Consider the following 23,486-nt stretch of genomic DNA (forward strand, 5'->3'; position numbering starts at 1 on the left):
AGTAAGAGAAAATAATCCCGGTACACGTAAAACACGAATACAATTCAATGCACATAAAAAGCCTCCACATGAAATCCAGTTACAAATATGCATGTGAAAAAAATAATACGCAAAATAAGTAAAAATATGAAAAAACCCACTAAACTAACCTTTCTAGGAAAAAGCATACATGAATGAGGGCAACAAAAAATACAACTGTAATAAAAGGTGCTTCACAATTTTGTGCAATAAATGTGCTGTTTATTATTGTTGAAATAATAGTTATAAATATAATCAATTGTTTAAAAGCTCGAATAAAAATATCTTTAAATCTTTAATATCTTTTTTCAGTTCATTAACAGTCATTACACTCCGGCCCAGAAAGGTTAAATGAAAGACAGTTACAAAAATACTCTAGCAAATAAACATAGTGATAAAAAACATAATATGCTTTAAAAGAAATTCTTAGTACCTCATGCAATATATTCAACTACAAATACAAAAAGAATCAGGCATTGGGTGACCTCTTCAAATAAGTCATGTTTCAGAAACCAATTACCATTCATGTTGCACTAGATGTTGTGACATTTAATGCACACGTCCTCGCACAAATACACGGAAAGGAAAACTTTGTCGTTCACAGAATGAGTAAACTTATTTTGACTATCGCAATACCCAAAATGTCATTAAAATGTAAACAAATTGTAAATAATTAGCTGTAATTTCTGGATCAAGTTGCACACAAAAAATAATTTTTAAATAATTATTTACAAAAATAATGTGCCTGAATTTCTGGTGGAAAGTCAAGGCGGATACAAAAAGAACAGTAAAATGAACGGCAGTGCTACAGCCTTGTACATTATCAAGAGCATGCCTTTAATTTCTATATGGATTCATCATCATCACTATCAGGTGTCCTAGTCCATTTACTGTAAGCAATTCTTTTCTGCAAGCATGATAGGAGGAAAAAAACACAAACAAAGCAGAAACGTTAGTCCGAGCACAAACTTGATGACTGGTTAAGAAAATAAACAACAGTTGAAAACAAGCATTTGTAATGCAATTGGTCTCGCCTTTGGGACCTTATATGTATTTAGCTATGCAGCACATTAGCCTAGGTGCTGAAACATATACTGTTCTTTAACATGTAGGGAATGTAAGCACCAAACTGCATGACACCCCGGGTATGGGAACACATGAAGAGAGAAATATTGCCTTTCAGCAGAAAATGGTATAGTCCAAAGCTCTGTTTTTAATATAAAATCAGGGCCTTCGGTGGTCATAGCACTGAAAATACAAGATTCGAAAAAAATATTCTTGTCTATGGGTGCACATGGAATACAATTTCTATGGACTAGAATCTAGAGAATGCTAAAGTGATTCTGGTATTTTACTGACCTCTGCTGGTTGTTTTCTATCAAGAAAGTTAAATGGAGACAGTTGCCAGAAATTTTAAAAAAAAGTCTCTCAGCAGAAATCACTTCTGGTATTTTACTGACCTCTGCTGGTCGTTTTCTATCAAGACAGTTAAATAAAGTCAGTTGAACAGAAAAAAAGTCCCTAAGCAGAAGCAGACAAGTCCTAGGGCTGATCTCCAGAGCCCACATAGTACATACACATATAAGTATATAATAAGTATATACTAAAGTATATATAAGAGGTCTCAAATGCTCGACCTAAGAACAGGGAAAGCAATAGCATCAAAAAGACATATTCAATTTCTAATGCTCAGCTGTGTAGAGGACTACGAACAAAAAGTCCTCTCTTTAGCTGAGCAGTATCTGGCTATGGTGATAAAAAGAGCCCATTATGAAACAATATTTCCGTGCACGTCAGTGTATGCATTTTTGCACTGTTTGCTAGTGGTGGCTACACAAACATTCAATGTCACTATCGGAATTCATAGCAAAATATTGACAGTGTCCAATTTGCAATTATATGTTCTCCTCTCTCTTTAATTAGTCAGTCCTACCCAGTGCAACTAATCGTCAAATGAGAGCATTTCTTTGCAAATCGTCCATTAGCCTGGAGTGTCCTGACTGATAAACGTGAACTGGACAAGCGTACTGTATAGACGGTACGAACTGATTGGTCCTAATGGCATGCCGATTGGCTGAACATGTAGAACATCGGGTTTTTAATAGATGGTAATGTGTCAGTGAAAAACAGACACTATAAGGGATGTATTGCACACATTTTTACTAATCTGCATACGGGTTGCACACAGAGTTGCGTTTCTGATACCTGTAATATGAAAGCGATCCAAGTTGCATGTTAAACAATGCAGGTACTCTAACCCAGACTTCATCTCACTACTCAACTTTTTAAGAATTCTGCCTGCCAGGTAGGTATCACACATTGATACTATGCATGGACCAGAGTCTTGGAACCTCATGTGCTCAAACGACTGTAAGTCTCACTCCTCTAATGCGTATATTATGCCTGTTCCCAACTCAGTCTTCCTGACCTGTACACAACATAAGGGAAGCACTTGTCCTAGAACTACGAAGTCATGGAAGGACAAAGCGGGAGGTCATTGAATGGGCGCCACTCATCCTTCCTCTGCTGACTGTGTCCCACTCGGGGCCATGCAGATTTACAACTCAAACCAAGAGATATTATTCAAATGCTATTGGGTCTTGGAACAGAGGTGTTCAGCCTAGGCCTAATGCTTCCATTACTAGCCACAGCATGGAAGTTACTGTAGACGTTGAGCTCTTGAATTGGTTGTGTGGAAGTTTCTTGGAGAATTTACAAGATGTTTGGAAACCCTATGGAAGGAGGACCCTGTGGTCACCCTCCAGCAGAGCTCTACGCTCAGAACTTGCTGTAGTTGGCTTTATGTCTTCTAGAGGCCAAGGCAGTGGAGCATTTTGGTACAATATATGGGTTAATTGGTAACCCAAGTGAATAAAAGACTCAACAGAAAGCATTATGTTTAGTTTTGCGATAGCCTCCATATGGATACAACTCAAAACTGGTCCATCTTTTCTGACCAGCCTATTTTGAGCCCTCACATTGTAATTTTCATGTTGCAGAACACTTAATTGGATGTTCTGGTTAAAAATAACAAGTTACTTACCTTCAGTAATGCGTTATTTCTTAGAAACTATCTAGCCGCAGATTCCTTGCCATAGAATATTTTCCTAAGGTGTCAGACTAGATCTGGAAAATCTTGAGCAGTACCTCTGTGTGCCGGTAGGTGTTGTTGGTCGGCTCCGCATTGGCGCCAAAAGGGACGTGTGTGGTGCCTATATAGGTACAAAAGATAATGTATAGGGAGCTACCCTTTCTGGCAGGAAAAGGATTGGGTCAACAATCTTATAAAAAACAGAGTTCCTTCTCCTGAGTTCAATGAGTCATAGGTGGTGTTAGAATCCCACAGGGGACGTTCACATCACTGGGAGGGATTAAGACGTTACACCGGTTACCAAATTTACAACTTAGTGCTAGTGGGGCCCAAAAGTAACATAAAAAACATGAAACTATTTTTATAAAAACATTTGTTCATTCATTTATTTGTGAATTTTTTTTAAAAAATTGATCATAACATATTAATGCAATTAAAAACATATACACAAACGTTTTTCGTGAGGTTCAGACATTTAAAAAAACATACAATATTCTTTAAAAATTGCTATTCTAGCAATGTCTCATACAGATATTACAACATCAAGTTTACTAATCAAAAAGGATTTCTATAGGAACGAAATTGTCGACGCGGCGTTTCGGTGCCTCTTTATTATCTTGCACCTTCTTCAAGGACTCGTTCACAGCTTTATTTTATCCAGGTTGGTTCTTCCCTGGTTTTGTTTTACAGGTCTTTCTGAGCACGTATACATCCGCTCATGTTTCTGTTATCCCAGTGATGTAAACGTCCCCTGTGGGATTCTAACACCACCTATGACTCACTGAACTCAGGAGAAGGAACTCTGTTTTTTATAAGATTGTGCCTATATAGGTGCCACCCCAGGATGTTGACATCACTTTCTTTTTGTGAAATTTCCGCACCAGAAGCACGGAGCCACGACAGAATGCTGATAGACCAGTGTGCAGACACTAAGGACCTACAAGGGAATGACTAGATGGAAATATCAGTGTGCAGCAGTGGGGAGAATGAGATAATCAGTAAGGAATCTGCGGCTAGATGGAGTCTTTGCCAGATAAAGCGTTACCAAAGTGTTCATCTGAAAGAGACATCAATCTGCAGATTCCTTAACTTAGATTAGATACCCAAGAATTACCTCCCCGGAGAAGGGTCTACAAACAGATTTAGACCAAGAAGTCCTTGAGGACCAAACTGTCAAAGTGCCTGACACAACAGATCTAACTGCCCAGGCCATGGTGCTTAGTAAACGTGTGCAGAGATGCCCACGCGGCAACCGGACGGATACTCAGGACAGGGGCTCCCCAAGCTAGTGCAGTTGTCGCAGCCTTAGCTCTGGTGGAATGAGCCCGCACACCCTCTGGGGGCGGCTTCTTGGCCAGTGTGTAGCATATTTTAATGCAGAGTACAATCATTCTGGAGATGGTCCATTTATTCCTTCTGCTAATAAAAGCTACGTATTGATCCTGCCCCACTGCATTAAGTTGTGATAATATTGCACCTACCCCTATCTCAGAAGCATCTGTCTGGACAATATGGACAATAAACCTTTTGGATGAATCAGGACTTTGGAGAATTGGAAGAGAGCACATAGCTTGCTTCAGGTCATCAAATGCCTTCTGACAGCTAACTGTCCACTGAACTTTCTTAGGCATCGCTTTGGAGGTGAGATCACTGAGCGGTGTCACTGTTGATCCATAGCCCTTTACAAACCTCCCGTAGTACTCTGTCACGCCCAAGAATATTTTGACTTGAGTCTGGATAGTGGAAGCATTCCAGCCCACGATGGTCTGAATTTTGCTCTCCAAGGGTTGAACCTGGCCTCCACCTACAAGGTGGCCCAAGTGCACTATCTTATTCTACCATACCTGGCACTTTGTGGCCTTGATAGTGAGGCCTGTCTTCTGCAGGACCTCAAGTACATTTCTGAGGTGGACCAGGTGATCTTCCCAGGTGGAGCTAAAGACAGCTATATCATCTAAATATGCTGCACTATAGGCTTACAGCATTAAGACTTTGTTTACCAGCCTCTGGAATGTAGCAGGTGCATTCTTCAAACCAAAATCTAACACAATAAATTGATAATGCCCACTGAGGGTTGAAAATGCTGTTTTTGTTTTGGCGTCCTCAGAAAGTTTAATTTGCCAGGAACCAGCAGTCGGTCAAATGTACTGAGATACTTGGCAGAGGCCAGAGTATCAATCAGCTCATCTGCTCTTGGAATTAGAGGGGCTTGAGTCCTAGTGACTACTTTGAAGCCTCTATAGTCAATGCAAAACCTCATCTTTCTCTTACCATCCTGGGTGTGAGGTTTTGGTACAAGGACTGTAGGACGAGTCCAAGGGCTAACCAAAGGTTCAATAACCCCCAACTCCAGCATCTTTTGGACCTCTATCCTGATGCAATCTCTGACATGGTCAGGCTGTCTGTAGATTTTACTCTTCACAGACAGACTGTCATCTGTGTCCACTTCGTAGGTACACCAAGTGGGTGTCAGAGAAAAAAAGATGGTGAAACTGACTGAGAACTTGACTACAATCAGCTTGCTGCTGGTCAATAAGGTTGCCTGCCAGGGCTACTCCTTCAACTGATCCATCAACAGGGTCTTGTGAGCGCAGATCACAGAGAGGGTCACTCTCTTCCTCCTGTCCTCCATTAGTGGTCATTAGCATGCTCATGTCAGCCCTGTCAATAAAAGGTTTAAGGCAGTTTACACAAAGTACCCTGGAGGACTTCTGGGAGTACCTAATTGCACCAAGTAAGTAACTTCACCGTTCTTCTCAAGTATGGTGTGGGGGCCACTGCACTTGTCCTGGTAAACTGCTTGGGCTACAGTCTCCAACACCCACACTTTCTGTCAGGTCTGATAAACAGTCAGTATGGCCCTTTGGTTCATGCCAAGCTTTCTGAAGCTCCTGACTGGGCTCGAGGATTTTGCTGGCCTTCTCTATGTACTCAGTCATATGAGAACGCCGACCAAGTACATAGTAAACTATGTCCTATTTAGGGGGATTGAAAGGTTACTCCCATCCCTCCTTAACCAGACACAATAGACCCCTAATTAGAAGTTCAAACAGAAGTTCAAATGGGCAGTAGCCCACCCCCCTCTGAAGAACCTCTCTGTAGGAAAAGAGAAGGCAGGGCAGTAGGACATCCCGTTTTCACCTGAGTTTTTCAGGGAGTCCCATGATCACACCCTTTAAGTTCTTGTAGAACCTTTCAACAAGCCCATTGCCCTGTGCATTTTAGGATATGGTAAACTCATACTTAACAATTCACTCTTTCCACATAGCAGTGATGTAGCAAGACATGAAGTTAGTACCTCTATGTGACAAGACCTCCTAGGGGAAGCCAACCCTGGAAAAGAATATCAGGAGGGTCCTGGTCACAACAGAGCTGTAGTTCTACTAAGGGGAATAGCCTCTGGTTACTTAACGGCATGGTCCACCACCACCCAGATGTTACTGTGTACAGATGCAGTTATAGGATTTAAGGGACCTACAAAGTCTATCCCTCCCTCTCAAAGGGAACCCCAACATCTGGGAGTGGAATTACGAGGGCCTTTGTAGTGCAACCTGACTTAACAGTGGCTTGGCAGGGGACACAGGAGCAACACAATTTCTTGGTTTCTTCTAACATGTGGGGCCAGTGAAAGTGGGAGACAAGCCTTCCCCAAGTCTTGCTTTGCCCAAGATGTCCTGCAAGGGGAATGGGGTGTGCTAGGGTCAATAGAAAACCCCTAAATTTCTGAGGTATGACCAGCCTCCTAGTGGCATCGGGCTTGAGGTCTCTACGCTCAGAAAACAACAGCCCATCTTCCCAATAAGTCTTATGGGAGCCACTGACATTCCCTGCCTTCTCAGCAACAGCTTGCGGCCTGAGTTGTTTGAGAGAGGTGCAGGTTTTTTCTCCAGACTCAAGTTTGCCCTGGAGGATCCACCCGCCCCTATAACTCTGAAGTATCAGACTTATGTTCCCCTGGGACAGTTCCTTCACAAGGGCTAAGGTCATCTCCGTCAGGAGACTGATCCTCACTGGGAGAAGCATACATCCTTACTCTTCCTGCGCCTTCTCTTGGGAGCTGGCTGTTCCATTCTTTCAGGATCAAGGGCTCCCTCCAAGCCTAGTCTCATGCCCTGAGCCCTAGTGACAGCTAAGGCACTAGCTGAAATGCCCTTCATTTCTGTATGTGTACAGAACTCCACTTCAGACCAGGCTGAAGTCTTTGCCCAGCAGACAGTCCACAGGTAGGTCAGGGGATACCACAACTCTCTTTGGGACAGTTACCCCTCCCCAACCGAGAGTAACAACTGCCAAGGAATGATCTGTCCTGACATTGATAGCACTGGTCACTTGGTAAACATAACCAAGTAGAATCTGTTCAGGGGACATAAGCTTCTCTGCCACCATAGTGATACTGGCCCCTGTGCACCTGCAAGCCACAGATTCCTGACCATCAATGAGAGGCTGTTGTCTGTACTTGCCCAAGTTAGTGGGACTTACAAGTAAGGTGGCAAGCTCCATGCCACCTTCACAGATCAAAACAGCCTGAGTGGTTGTCCTGACTAGGCCAGAATCCACTTCAATACCGAAGGTTAACCCTACTAATCCCTTGGGGGCAGTACCACTACTTGTACTAGTGCTAGGGGCACTAGGTGCTTTAGGGGCAGTAGTAGTAGTATCCTTGATGCCAGACTTAGAGCAATTGGCATCTCTTGCTCAATGGCCTTTTTCCATATAGAGATAGCACAAAGGTGTCTAGTTGAAAGAAGAAGAGGTTTGGGACCCACCCCCAATGGAGGACTTTTGGGGGACCTAATGAAGACTCTTTCTTGCCCTTACCTTTCACCCCAGCCTTTTCTTAGGCCTTAGAAGAATCTTGCTTCCTCTGGTCACCATCGTGAGATTGCTGGTTCACTCAGATGCGGACCCACTTTGCCTTCTTTCCCAATTCTTGGGGAGAGGTCAGATCTGAGTCCACCAGGTACTGGTGCAGTTGCTGATTTTGACAGTTATTAAGGATGTGCTCCCTCATCAATAAATCGTGTAGTCTCCCATAGTCATGTACATTGCTTCCATAAAGCCAGTCTTCCAGAGCCTTATTAGCACTGTCTACAAAATCTAACTAGTCTTCAGGGTGTGCCTTCTGTGTGTCCCAAAACATAACCCTGTATTGTTCACTCGCTCAAGAAACCCCATCTATGAGGGCACTCTTCAAGACTGTGTAATTATCTGCATCTTCCTCCCTATCAGTGAGATGTTTGTCTCTACCTTTGTTAGCAAAGTCTCTATTTTGTCTAGAGCAGTGATCTATTTATGGATGATATCCTCATCCTGATAAGAAGGGAATACCCTGCTCAAGTTCGTAGTGTCAAAGGAATGTTTCCTAACCCTAGGTTTACTAGTGTTGCCACCATTGAATCCTAATCCTGAATTATTCCTAGCCCTCTGAAATTCCAAGGTCTCCTTATCTAGGGCTACTATTCCTTCTTAATTCTGAGTTTGGCTCTCTCAAACTTGAGCAGATGGTATTCCCTTTCTAAGGCGTACTCCCTCTTGCAAGAGATGGAGGTCCTTATGGAATGGTTTATAGGAGGTTGAATTTACGGCGGAGGACCTAGACCTCCATTGGACTCTTTGCACCTTCCCAGGAGGAATAAAGGGGGACCTGCCTCTAGGGCGCCCCTCTGTGTCACTAGAACTGTTTCCTGAGAGATGCGAGTTCACCAGTGAGGGTTCTTTACACTCCTCCTGGTCAGGCTCAGAATTGGGGTCTCTGGGGTGAAACACCCCTGACTCTTCTTCTGAGCCACACCATCCATACCCACATTGTTCTACCCTTCTGACCTATCAGGATTCAGGAGGTCATCCTGCAAGAGCAACTCTAAGAGCTGCTTTGTGGTAGGGTTGCTACCTGTCTTATGATTTCTGGATGCAGCCAGAGTCCTAAGTTCCTGGAACTTAAGACCACTAGAACGGTGACGTCGGCCCCGCGTGTTGTCTGAAGGCTTGAATTGATGTGGCAAAGTCAAGAAGCGCGTCAACTTCTTAGATTTTTTTGTGTGCCTTACCAGACGAAGACTTTGAGTGCGATGATGAGCGCCGTGAACGGCTTCAAGAAGGGGCCTTGGATCTTCCTCGGGATCTAGTGCGTCGTGGAGTTAACTGGCGATGAGGAGCTTCAGAAATTGCTCCTGAAAAGCCTAAGAATTCAAGGCACGATAGTCTTCACAGGCCTTGGCGTGGTGGCCCGGCTCAAGGAACCAGAGGCAAACCAGGTGGGGGGTATGTCACAGACATCTGCCTGTGACAGAAACCACAGTTTTAAAACTCCAAGTTTTTTTTAGAGGATATCCCTAACACACTGGGAGAGAAGTCTCAAAAAAGTTCGCCAAAATGTCAAAACAATTGTCCAAATAGTGGATTGAGGTACCTCTCTCAGGATCTGTGCTGATGGCACTGAAAGAAAAGAACTGATGTCAGTGCGCTGTGTGGCACATACATAGGCACCGCACATGTAGCTTCCAGCACGGCCAACAAAGAGTTGAATGACGCCACCTACCAGCATGCAAATGTATTGCCCAAGATTTTTCGGATCCAGTCTGATGTCTGGAGGATATTCTAAGGTAAGGAACCTGCAGCTAGAAGTCTCTGTCAGCTAGAAGCTCTATCAAGCCAAACAAATAAATCCTCAGAAAAATAGATATACAAACTATTTATTGATAACATTTGAAGCACACTTTCTTTGAGGGGCATGAGCAAAGCAAATAATATGGATGTTTTCCTTAATAGTTTTATATCTGACCAGATCAGAATATTAATATGCACTGGCTTTTCGTATACTGCCAGATGCCACCGGTGGCAACTTCAGTGTGGTTATAACTGAGCAAAACCAAAACATTACAAGTCAGGTATAAAGCAGAGCGAGAAGAAGGCACCATAGCTAAATAGGACCGTAAATCGTACCTCAACTCAGAAGTCAAAGTATTTTTGAAATGAGAAGGGATTTTTTATTTTATTTCAGTAGGCGAAAATATTAATCCAAATAAAAGTAATCCAAGCCATCATGGTACTTCAGTAAATAATAGTCTCCTAAATAATCGATTCTCATTCATGGAACGCAAGCTTCTTTATGGATTGTACCAGAGTTATCCTATGTACTAATAATGCTAAGTAAAAACTCACAAGGTTCACCCTAGTGAAGAAAGTCTTTACTGCTGCCCTACAGAATGTATTTTATTTACAATTTTTAGGCATATATGACATTTGTTCAGTGCAAATAAACCCATGTCAATCCTCGGAACACTTTACATAACTCGGTGCCTCACAACAATTGTTATTGTGCCATAAATATCAAAAAGGGAGTTGCATTCTGATCAGTAGTTTCCAGGGTGCTGTATCATATTATAGTGCAAAATAATAGTTCTGAAAAATGAAGCTTGGACTGACAAATGATAATTCAGTATGGAAAACTATGTACGGATTAGAGGCAAGCATATAGCAACACCACTATTAAAAAATAAATGTCCCAGTATCATACAGGCTTAAGCATTGATATATGCCAATATTTACATTTCAAACAGTAGTTGTACTGATCATATACAGTGAGATTGTTGTGTGTAGAAAGGAATGATGCATACATGTCTCAAATTTCCTAAAGTATTTATTTCTTGTCCCAAACAATCGTAGTTTACACCTTGCATGTGGTACCAAGCTTGTTTCCAGGCTTACTTTTAGGAATGTCAGATAACATCTATTGTGGGGCTCTATTTTTCCAGTGCAGAATTTTAGTGTAAAATGCCATATGGTGGGAATAAAGCCCATTATGCAAACAAAGACTCCCGCTTTTTTCTTTTTCAGGCATGGGAAAAAAAAATTCCCTCTGAAGAGTGGACTACCCCTATTCCCTTACTAATGCCGGGGTCACACGTCCTCTTTACTTTCATTGAATGGATAGAATGACTGACTATTTCTAGGATGGAAAAGTGTCAGATCAGAGTTTAAGAATATGCACAAATTTACAAGCCAAACCTTGTCTTAGAAAGCCCCTTACTCTTGAAAGGAATTTACAACAGCATTTCCACGGATTTGAGGAAGAGAAATGAACAGTTCTTAATCCATATAAGCATGTTAGGGAACATTTTGTGAACTCATGTCAGGAGTAAATGTGGGTTTTTGTGACAGAAAGCGTAATGTTTCTTGCAGAACATTTCTTTGCGATAATTTGCCCTGAATCCCATGATTTTTGGTCAAGTGTCAAAGTCTAGAATTAAAAACTTGGAATCATATCACAAAAAAAGCTTCATGGGTGCAAAAAAAGGGGCAAATCTTTATAGACCCTTTCCGCAGCTTGTGTAACACAAATGGAGTCCATACGACAGAAAGATTTATGTGGATTCGTTTTTTAAATATTTTTACTTGAGCCAGTAACAACAGATGTTAAAAATAACTGCTAGTCATTGATTTACAATTTAAAAGAAAAGAAACATTAAGGGAACTCAATTGACACTATTTAACAACAATGTATTAAGCTCATTTTACTATTAAACACTGACCATATTTCAAATTTTAAAAATAAAGTAAAAGTATTTTATCCACACCTTTTGAGGTAAAAGACAAAAATAGTTTGAAACCATGTTTCTGTATGTTTTGCCTTAAGCTATATATGCAAATACTATTTGCAACATTCTGTATTACAAAAACAGCACATACTATGCAAAATGGATTTGTACTGGCTTCTGTGATATGGCCTCAAGTTTTCACGCACCAAACTCACCAATTTAGTCGCTGTCCCTAATATGTAAAAACGCATTTTTAAAAATTATATATTAATATACCATGGTTTATTTTAATATCATCCTCACCCAACATCATCCTCAAAAACATTTAGCTTTTTACAACTTTACCTGAATGAAGAATAGATTGGAAATTCAACTTTTTCCCCAGTGTTCTCTATCAAGATGAACAGTGGCAGTCTACGTTGACTAGGAATGCACTCATGTCAGAATTTCAGTATAGTCGCATACAATAAATGTTCATAAAATGAATCTAAAGGGGCCTAATTCACCTACTCAGTTGTAATCCTAGACAGCTGACACAGATTCGAATCTCCTAGACATACCATGGGCACTTGTGAGTTAGAATAATTAATTGAAACCCATACTATAAGATGTATTTACAAATCTAATGCATTGAAAAGTCATCCTTCCACTCCAACTTACATTCAGCATCCATACATCATTCAGATGGTGTCACTAAGCTCTACGTTATGAAACAACAACACACTGATCCACAGTAAACTAATTTCAAAACATAAAAACCCTGTTTCAAATACTTTTCCATGATATTTCTTGGACTCAGTGAACATTCTCACTGTTTATATAAGATTTTCATTTACTTTTTATGTAGGATGCAGGTTAATCCAGCCTTTCAAAATGTGATGCGTAGCAAAAAGGTAAATATATCTGTTGTAAACCTTTGGGTCACGGAAGAGCAAAAACATCAAACTACGTTATACATCAAGTATATACTAAAAGTATGCATAAAGTTTCAGGTGGGATGCGTCAAAATCAAAGCTGATAGCAGGCACAGGGGAGATGAAGCACCAAAAAACAAAGCGATGCGTTGATTCTTTACGTGCAGGGGAGGTGATGCGTCGATTCCTCGCTGCTAGGGGAGGTGATGCATCGATTCCTTACTGCCGCACAGGGGAGGTGATGCTTCAATTCCTTACTGAAAGAGGAGGTGATGCGCTGGCGTCCGGACACGCAGCCTCAGTTCGGTACCATGGGGCTACGTCGATTAAGAACTTGGAGCACAGGTGCAATGCGCTGAAAATCCAGGTGCGCTGGGGCCGATGTGGCGGCTGCATCGAAGTCAGAGCAGGTGTCACGGACATCAGAGACAAGGTGCTCTGGACTTAGGCTGCGTCAATATTTTCAGCTCCACTGCAGGCGCTGCGTCCATTCTTCGGCTGCATTGGGGCAATGCGTTGATTTTTCAACCACATGGCAAGGCTGCGGTAGAAACAATAGGCGCTGAAGGTCGATGGGTGGATTTTTGGCTTCTTTGCAGAAGACTCACTTCCAAGGGCGCAGAACTGAAATTGGCACCACTTGGCAGGCCAGAACTCCCAGCTGAGGACTATAGAGCTGCAGGTGAAGTCTTTGATGGCCCTGAGACTTTGTAACAGGAGGCAAGCATACACAAAGCCTTGGAGAACCTTGGCAAGCAGGATACAGAAAGCAAAGTCCAGTCCTTTCGTTGTCCAAGACAGAAAAAACCAAGCAACAGCCAGCAGGTCAGCCCAACAGAGCAACAAGCAGAGTGGCAGTTCCTCTCCCACAGCTCATCTTCTTGGCAGAATCTCCTCTTAGTCCAGAAGTATTTTAAAAATGAGGGGTCACAGGTCCAATACTTCTACCCCTTTCTGCCTTTGAAGTAGGCATACTTCAAAGGGAATTCTTTTAGTGCACAAGATGCACAGACACAGCCCTTTTCAGGTGTCAATGACAACTCGTCTCACCACTCTAGCTCAGGAAAGCCCATCAGCCAGCCTGGTAATGGTCCATCAGGATATGCAGGGCACACCTCATCTTTGTGTGACTGTCTAGTGTGAATGCACAAACAGCCCAACTGTCAGAACTGCCAGTACAAACCAGACTTGGATTCCACAGGCAGGCAGAGGAACAGTGCAATTTAACAACCAACTTTACTAAAAGGTGTATTTTCTAATTGTGAGTTCCGGAACCACAAGCTCCAAATCTCTATCTCTTCTCAATTAAAAGTTACACTTGCAAGAGGTTACAAGGCAGCTTCAATGATAACCTATTGGAGAGATAGTCCTTGCAATAGTGAAAAACTAAACTGGCAGTATTTCACTATCAGGACATGTCAAACACACCAGTATATGTCCTACCTTTAGTTCATGACCTCCAAACATCTTAAAAGCTGTTGGATGACTAAATTACCCCCCTTTTTTGTTTATTTCACTTACTATGATAGCCTGTATAGGTGCAACAAGGTAGTGTTGGATAACACTATAGCTGTCTTACATATTACATCCATCGGATATCTACCTATATAGCAGTACTATCGGTAAGTACCCTAGTTACTGGCATGAACCACTTATTGGGGTTGGTATACAAGCACAATTTCTCTTTACAGACATAGAAAAGGCTGTTACTACATAATGAGTTTACTGTGGTCCCACAGCTTCATTTTCGTCTTTTGCACGGCATCTCTTCCATTTGGTGACTTTCTTAGGTGATGTTTGTAGTACTACTCCTAAGTCTCTTAGACCACTGTCTTTATTTTTATCCGATACTTCCCACAGAGAGTATGGGAAGCCTCAGGGATTCTCTCACTTAGAATCCTTATCTGGCGTTTTTTTTTCCTTTTAAATCTTGGTTCTTCTTTTTTCTCTATTCAATGTTCTGTGTGAAATTGGGAATTTTTTCCCATCCATGTCCTTAACTCTGGTCCAATCAATTCTCTAATATTTTTCAATGTATGTTTATGTTTTTGAGATTTTTATTGCGCGCAAATACCCGAGGGTGTCTCAGAGCAGATCATACTTCCTGAGATGAAGCTACCCTGTGAATCATTGATCGAATAGCCAGGTTTTCAGGAATTTGCAAAAGATAGTGAGAGTTGGACTGGTTTTGATGGTCAAAGGAAGAGAGTTCCACAGCCTGGGGGTGGCTACCAAAAAAACGTCTATCTCCTCAGCTGTAGGTTCTGGTACGCGGGACAGCAAGAAGATAGGTGCCAGCAGAGCGAAGAGATCTTTGGGGCGCATAAATACGAAAAGCATCTTTAAGGAACCTTGGTCCAGAGTCATGGATGGCTTTGTAGGCGATACAGAGTGCCTTGAATTTTATACGACTCTTAACTCGTAACCAGTGCAGCTGGCGTATGGCCGTGGAGGTGGAGCGGCGGCAGGGGATATCAAGCAGAATTCTGGCAGCTGCATTTTGCACAGATTGTAGTTTGGATAGAATCTGTTCTTGTGTGCCAAGGAAAAGGGCGTTACCATAATCTAATTTAGAGAAAACAAGAGTGGTAATCAAGGTTTTCCCTGCTCCTAGAGGGAGATATGGCAGCAGTTTTTTGATCTTCCTTAGCATGAAGAAAGATGAAGAGACCACCGTGTTCACGTGATGTTTGAACAACAGCTTCTCATCGAACACAACGCCGAGGTTTCTGACCTTGGCAACCGGGGTCGGTGGTGGTCCCATTTCACTGGGCCACCAGATGGAAGACCATTCCGGTGCAAGGTTGCCAAAGATCATAACCTCGGTCTTGTCCGAGTTTAACTTCAAGCAATTGCTTAACATCCATGAACTGATGGTCCTCATTCCTTTCTGACATCTTGCAGCCACAGCTGGTCCATCTTTGTGTATCGCCAGCACCAATTGGGTGTCATCCGCATAGGTGGTTAAGCGGAGACCCTGTGCTTTAATGACTCTCGCCAAGTCAGCCACATATATATTAAATAATGTGGGGCTTAGCGAGGAGCCCTGTGGCACCCCACAAGGGAGGGTAAATATTGGCGAGTAAAAGGTGCCTAGTTTTACTGCCTGGGTGCGATTTGCCAGAAAGGAAGCAATGAGGTCCCTGGCATGATGGGTCACACCCAGGGATGTGACACGGTCGATCAAGATGGAGTGATCGACCGTGTCAAAGGCGGCGGACAGATCTAAGAGTACTAGGACCGCTGCCCCACCCTGGTCCAGTATAGTCCTGATCTCATCCGAGGCCTTTATCAATGCCGTCTCTGTCCCATGGGCCTTCCTGAAACCGAACTGGGTGTCATCTAGGAGCTGATAGCGATCGATGAAGCTTGCCAGCTGTTTGTTCATAATGGCTTCGAATATTTTAGCCGGGAAAGGGAGGCAGGCAATTAGTCTGTAATTGACTGGATCTGCGGGTCCAGGGAAGGCTTTTTTAACAAGGGCTTGATTACCGCTATTTTCCAGATTTCGGGGTATATGCCTGTTTGGAAGATGGAGTTACACAGGTCTGTGAGAGGGGAACTGATAACCTCAGTTAGGGCACTGAGAATAGGAGGGGGACATGGATCTAAAGGAGACCCAGATTTGATAGACTTGATTAGCATGCTAATCTGCTCTGTCGTAACCAAATGGAAGTTAGGAAAGGCAGGAGTGGGAGGGGAGGGCTGAGGAAGAGGTTCAGCGTAATCCGAACTCACTGAAGGGGAAAAAGATGAGTAAATGTTCACGACCTTAGTGAGGAAAAAGTTTGCCAATGTGTTACATAGGTCTTGAGAAGGTTCGTTTAAAGGCCCTGTCGGAGGGTTGGAGAGAGACTCAACGACTTGAAAAAGCCTTCTAGACGAGTTCTGGGCAGACTCAATCTGATCGCGAAAGAAGGCACTTTTGTGCTTAATAATGGCCTTCTTATATAACGCAAGCGCGTTTTTATAAGTTTGTTTATCTGGGAGGCTGTAGTGCTTGCGCCATTGCCTTTCCAAATTCCTGCAGTACTGGCGTTGTAGCCGAAGATCCTCGGTGAACCATGGGGCAGATGGCTTTGCCCGGTTGGGGATAAAGGATTTAGCCGGGGCTACTTTATTAATGGCGTCCAGAATCCAGTCCTGATATCTATTGGACAATAACATAGGGTTTAGTGATGGCTCATAAGAGGATTCGGCCAGAATGTTGGACAAGAGTGGAAAGTCTATGTTTTTCCAAGCTCTGGTAGTAGTAGGGGTGCGGGAAATGTATTGCAGGGGGTTGGGATTATGGGTCAGAATAGTAAAAATAATTGCCGAGTGGTCTGACCATACTACAGGAAGAACTGTAGTTAATGCGATATTAGGATTGTTAGTGAAAACGCCATCGAGTGTGTGTCCTGCCTGGTGGGTGGGGGTTGCAACCAGCTGCTGTAGTCCTACAGCCCGTAAGTCGGAAATCAGTTGGGTGGTGTCTTTATCCCCCAGGACTTCGAGATGGAAGTTGAAGTCCCCCAACATAGTATAGTCCGGATGGCCCAGAGAAAGTTCAGTGAGATCATCAAGGGTAAACAGAAAGCTGCTGTGTGGGCCCGGAGGGCGGTATATGAGAGGTCCTTTGAAGACTTGGTTGTGATTCAGTTTGATGGAAAAGGTACAGGCTTCACAATTCAATCTGGGAATAGCTTCGATTTGAAAAATCCTTTTATAAATGATGGCTAAGCCTCCGCCTCTCCCCATCGTTCTGTCCTGTCTTACCACGCAGTAACCCTCGGGAGTGGCTGCGCAGAAATCCGGGCCGGAAGCCGCGTCACCCCAGGTTTCGGTTATAAATAGGATGTCAAGCTTATATTTAAAATTGTATTTGTTGTTTGTACTCTATAGGTACCCCTCTCCTTGTTTTGCGAAACAATACTATTTGGGAAGGTTCTGAGGATGGTGGTTTTCCATCTGTCATACCCCACCGAAACGTGCGTCGACATTATTTTTACAGACTCTGTTGAACAATTCCAACCAACATGGTCGTGGAGACTTATTAGTTCTATATCTCCGTCTGAACCAGATGTGTATGATTGAGCGTGTCTGAGAACTGTGATTTGTCTGCATTACTTTATTCATTTAGGGGTTCCAGAGCACAGTGTTGCATTTTTGCATAAGACTTCAATGCACTGGTTTATGTTTTATTTTATATAAAAAGAAAACTGTGTTAAAAATAAATATGTACTTTGTTCTATGAAAAAAAGAAAACGTTAATGGATTTTGATACAACTGCTTTGAATAATAAACTATGAAAAACAAAATACAATGTTGATTTGCTCAGATATTGCTTAATTACATGTTTAACCAATACTAGATTCATTCTATAAATCTAAAGAAATATAGGTCGTGAGGGAGTTTTCATTGTTTATTATATGTCCTACCTTTCACATAGACTGCACCCTGCCCATAGGGTTACTTTGTGCCTACTTAGGGGTGCCTTATATGTAGAAAAGGGAAGGTTAGGGCCTGATCAACAAGGCAGTTTAAAACTTCATACACAGACACTGCTGTGGCAGGCCTGGGACATGGTTTGCGGGCTAGTCATGTGGGTGACACAAATAGTGGGGTCGTGAACCCTTTGTCAAGAGGCACAGTGCCTCTGGACATGCCTGGAACATCAGGGCATATACTTTTTGTGAGAAGTACTCCTGAGCGCAGGTAGATGGCGTACTTCCGCTTCGCATGGCATCGTCGTACGCGCCAGAAGTGACGTGCGTGGTGCCTATATGGGCACTACCCCAGTGTGCTGGCACGGAACAGAAACTGCAATCGTGCAAATAAGGGAAAGGACACCATGGCAGAAGAATACGATGAGCTGGAAAGAACACTCCACATAAACATATTACTACAATACTCCCTGCAATGTGAACAGGGCGGAAGGCCAAGGATAATAGCTAAAATTACTGAGCCAAAGCTCTGAGCCATAGAAGTGGGCAAGGCAGAGAGCACCAACTGATAGTTAAAGAAACGCATTGCAAGCAAGAACAACAATCCTGGCCACAGACCATGCGTAGTCGGAGGAAACACTTTAAGAGGGGAGTAGGCTTCCTGGGACTATGTAATGTAGAATCCTCGTGGTGGAGGAGGCAACAAACGTCCATGACATGAGAAAAAGCGCAACAAACGCTAGCAAATACACACTCCGCCCTAGGGAAGCAGGAGAACATCATTAATTAAAAAGATATCTAATAAAAGATGGTATAAAATATAAATAGAAAGAGGTATGAATATATATATATATATATATATATATATATATATATATATATATATATATATGGACAAAACAATGTCCAGAGGAAGGGGTCGCGGAAATCAAAACCAAAACCAAGGAAGATGCAAACAAATATCAACACAAAAACCCGAAAAACCCGAAGAGGCAAAAGAAAAAAGAGTCTACCCTCTAAGAAATCGGAAGTAGAGAATTTAATCATAAATCTATCCAGCCATGTTCTGACAAAAGAAGAAACAACTCTTTTAAACAGAGGCCTTTCATTTTGTCCAGAAAAACACTTTGATGGAACTCAAATCAGAATCGACCTGTACAAATATGTACGCAAATTAAAATTGGCCAAAATCCATGCACGCCAATCAAGAACAAACATAAAACCTATTGGTGAAAATCAAACTAACGAAAATGACAACTGGAGAATAGAAGAAATACCGGACCTTCACAACATCTTTGGTCTGTTGTATGATTCAAATACTGATTGAAATCACGGAAACACAAATAGTAGAACATTTAGGCGAAAGATCTGATCAGAGGGTCGGGAGTGGCCTAAAGCGCAAATCTAGGTTCTGCCCCATACTGTCACCAGGAAATAAATTCGATCTATTCTCGGAAGCAGTCGTGGAAGACACTGAAAAAATCATGAATACACGAAACGCAAATAGAAGAGAAAATCTCTCGAAAGAAGAAAGAAAGGCGATAAAATCATTGAGAGATGATCTTATAATTAAACCTGCAGACAAGGGGGGCAATATAGTCCTGATGGATACTCAGGACTATGTGAAGGAAGCAATAAGACAACTTAATGAGCCAAAAAACGATCGAAAATTGGAAAATAATCCTATCAACACAATGACAATACAGCTAAATGGACGCCTACAAGACTGGCGCAATAAAGGATTACTCAATGAGGATGAGCTTAAATTCCTATCTAAAGATTTTCCGGTAATCCCAACCATTTATTTCCTACCAAAAATACACAAAACCTTAATTGATCCCCCGGGAAGGCCTATCGTGTCATCGTGTGATAGCCTCTATGAGAATGTCTCTCAATATGTCGACATCTATCTAGCACCAATTGCAAAGGACATGAGCTCCTATATTAAGGACACAAGTGACTTCCTAAGGATCCTAAATGACATTACGTGGGACAAAGAATACCTGCTGGCTACAATCGACGTTGTATTGTTGTACACGTCAATTGAACATGAAATTGGTTTGAAAGCCCGCAAATACTTTCTCAAACAACGGAACGTAAAGGAACTTCAACATACATGTATGCTCATGGACATGATTGAGCTTTGCCTTACCAATAATGTATTCTTATTCAATCAGCAGCTGTACAAATAGGAATGTGGCACGGCCAAGGGCATTTCCTTTTCGCCAAACTATGCGAACATTGCAATGGGCTGGTGGGAGAAGACAATTGCGTGGAACCCAATCAATCAAACTGACAAACAAAATCATTCTGTGGGTCCGTTATATAGACGATCTGTTTTTAATCTGGAACGGAACACTACAAGACTTCAATAACTATTTTTCCAAACTTTTCCAGAATGAAGTGGGCCTGGAATTTACATGCTCAACAAGCAAAAAAGAAATAGACCTTTTGGATTTAAAAATCTTTATTGAAAATGAAACAATTAATTCTACTCTATTTCGCAAGAAAACATTGACTAATAGTATACTCCACGGTACCATCTTCCACCCTCAACCATTAATTGCGAGTATACCCTATGGCGAGTTTATTCGCATGAAGCAAAACTGCTCAAAAGAATCGGATGCAATGGAAAAAATAGAAGAAACAGCAACCACATTAAAAGCTAGAGGCTACAATGAAAGGAGTCTGGAGAAAAGCAAAAAAGAGTGGCAAACAAATCGAGATCGGAGATCTTAAAACAGAAAGCAAACACGCAGAAAGACATACAAAGTCCACCACGATTCATAACCACGTACAACAAAGAAAGTGGGATAATTGCGACGAAAATCAGGAAATATTGGCATCTCATATCCAATGATCCGGATATTGGAGAAATGCTAGGGGATGGCCCATTGTTCAGCTACAGAAAAACGGAATCAATACGAGACCAACTAGTCAAAAGCCATTTTGAAACAAAAAATCCCAAATGAAAATCAAATTAGCTCACCACTCAACAAGAAGGCTTTAGAAAATGTAACGCATGCAAAGCCTGCAAAATTGGACAAAATAAAAATAGCTTTGAAAAACCAAATGGTAAAATCACTACAATAGAAGGAAAAATCAACTGAACATCCACACACGTGGTATACATTATTGAATGTGAATGCAAGAAGCAATACATTGGAAGCACGTAATGTATGTTGAAAAAGAGAATATTAGAGCACATAAGAGCAGTAAAGAACAAGGACATGTCCTATGCAACTGCCAATCATATGGCATCCTGTCAAAACAGCAATAGGAAAGCCATGACATATTATGGAATTCTCATGATAAAACCAAATGAAAGAGGAGGCGACAGACGGAAAAAGCTGAGACAGGCAGAGTCACGCCTCATCATTAGATTAAAAACCAAGGTGCCAAGAGGTATGAACAATGACGAAGAACTTAATGTACATCTCGAGTAATTAAAGAACAGCGACAACATCCAATCACAGGATTCTTGGTAGAGTGATAAGGTACTATACCCTTGGAAAACCCTTGAGAAAATAAAACAAAATGGGAAGAAATAAATCGAAAATATCACAGAACCAATTCAATACCAAGAACAAAGAAAAGGACTGTAAATAAGAGAAAAACATGCATTGCCGGTGACAAAAGCGCAGCATCACATCCAATAGACAATGTAATAACTATATCCACGAGTATAATTAATATTGAGTTTGCCGAGTAATCAAGAAAATGGGGTACTATACCCATGAATTATACAAATGTAAGCCAGAAAAAATCATGCATGTAAAAATAACCCGATGTCTGTCCAAAATTGTAAATAATTTGTATATATGTAACTGCACTACATATCCCACAATGCCCCATAATGGCATATGGGATATAAAAGTAAAAAGTAATGATTACTCACATACCGTGAACATAGCCGAGGTTAGGCCGAAACGCGTTGGTTTGAGTTGTTGCTATAATAAACCAAGCTGAAATCACCCAAGTCTGAAGTGCCGCATCATTGGAGTAAAATTGTTGTTTTGGGCCATGGTCCGGCCCCTATGCTGAGCACCAGTAGTCGAGCGCAAACAAGGTCTGAAGGATCACTTTGCATGCAATATATATATATATATGAACATAACTTATACAGAAACTTACACTGCATAATAAAATGTGCCTAAGAAAGTTGAGGAAAGTAAGATCCTTCATACTAGCATGGTTACCCCCACTCTTTGCCTGGTGTCAGTGTGTTTTTGACCTAGACTGACCGTGATCCTGCTAATCAGGACCCCAGTCACCGTGCTTTCTCCCTAAAATGACCATGCTAAGTACTTTTGTACCTCCACAATTGGCTACTGGTGTATCCTCCTAAGTTCCTAGTGTATGGTACTAAGGTACCCACGGCATAGGTACTCCAGGGGTCTCCCATGGGCTGTAGAATGACTGATATCCACTAAAAGTAATTAAAGAACAAGTTACTTACCTTCGGTAACGATATATCTGTAGGAAACATTAGTTAGTTAGATTCCTTCCCTTAGAATATCCCCAGGCGTCAGGCTGGATCAGGAAAGTTTTGCGTAGCAGTACCCCTGCGCGTCGGTAGATGTCGTCTGCGGCTCCGTGTCCATCGTCGTTGGTGCCAGGATGACGTTGGAGTACTTAGACGCCGCCCTCGCGCGCTAAAAAGAGTTCTTATACACAGCTTTTCCGTGCCAGAAACGCAGAGCCATGATAAAAACCGACACTGGGGCCATGAAACTAGGGCCCTCAAAGGGATGTACCTTAACCCTAGATATCGGTTCGCAGAATGGGGAGGATGGGTGGGGTGGTAAGGAATCTAACTAACTAATGTTTCTTACAGATATATCGATACCGAAGGTAAGTAACTTGTTCATCTGAAAGAAACACGTTAGTTAGATTCCTTACCTTAGAATAGATACCCCAGCAATACCATTCCCGGTGGTGGGTCTGCAAACCAAGATCACACCAGAAAGTCCTGGAGAACGGAACGGCCAAGGAAGCAATCTCTCCGGACTTGGCTGTCCAGGCAGTAGTGTCTAGCAAACGTGTGCAGCGAGGCCCAGGTAGGTGCCTGACAGATGTCCTGCAAGGGGACTCCCCGACCCAGGGCAGTAGTAGCCACCGTGGCCCGAGTGGAATGGGCCCTCAACCCAACAGGAGGCTCCTTTTTCGCCAAGGAGTAGCAAACCTTGACGCACAAGATGACCCATTGAGAGATGGTTCGTTTGTGCACCGCCCGTCCCTTCTTATCGCCCACGTAACTAACAAAGAGCTGGTCATCCACCTGGAATTGGCGTGTGCGGTCCAGATAGAATGAGAACACACGTTTTGGGTCCATACGGTGGAGCCTCTCTTCCTCTTTCGAGGGATGTGGAGGCGAAAAGAAGGTGGGCAAGGTGATAGACTGCCCGATGTGGAAGGCTGTGACTACCTTGGGCAGGAAAGAGGGACGCGTTCTTAAAACAACCTTATCCGGATGGACAGAAAGGAAAGGAGGCTTAGA

The 23,486-nt window shown here is 42.4% G+C and overlaps 1 protein-coding gene across 2 annotated transcripts in view; it reads right to left on the minus strand.

Moving 5' to 3' along the window:
* The window catches only part of VPS13A (vacuolar protein sorting 13 homolog A), a 2,196,319-nt gene that overhangs the window by 124,018 nt on the left and 2,048,815 nt on the right, over positions 1-23,486 (minus strand). Inside the window, exon 69 of one of the 2 annotated variants that reach the window (XM_078675861.1) lies at positions 219-925. The exons of the other annotated variant lie outside the window; for it this stretch is intronic. Coding sequence (XP_078531987.1) covers positions 863-925 — 63 coding nt within the window. The 3' untranslated portion in view covers positions 219-862. Of the gene's footprint in view, positions 1-218; positions 926-23,486 lie in introns of those variants that run through there. 2 annotated transcript variants of the gene reach the window in all.

The sequence above is a fragment of the Lissotriton helveticus genome, chromosome 2_1 (genome assembly GCF_964261635.1).
Source record: "Lissotriton helveticus chromosome 2_1, aLisHel1.1, whole genome shotgun sequence".
In the NCBI taxonomy this organism is placed as follows: domain Eukaryota; kingdom Metazoa; phylum Chordata; class Amphibia; order Caudata; family Salamandridae; genus Lissotriton; species Lissotriton helveticus.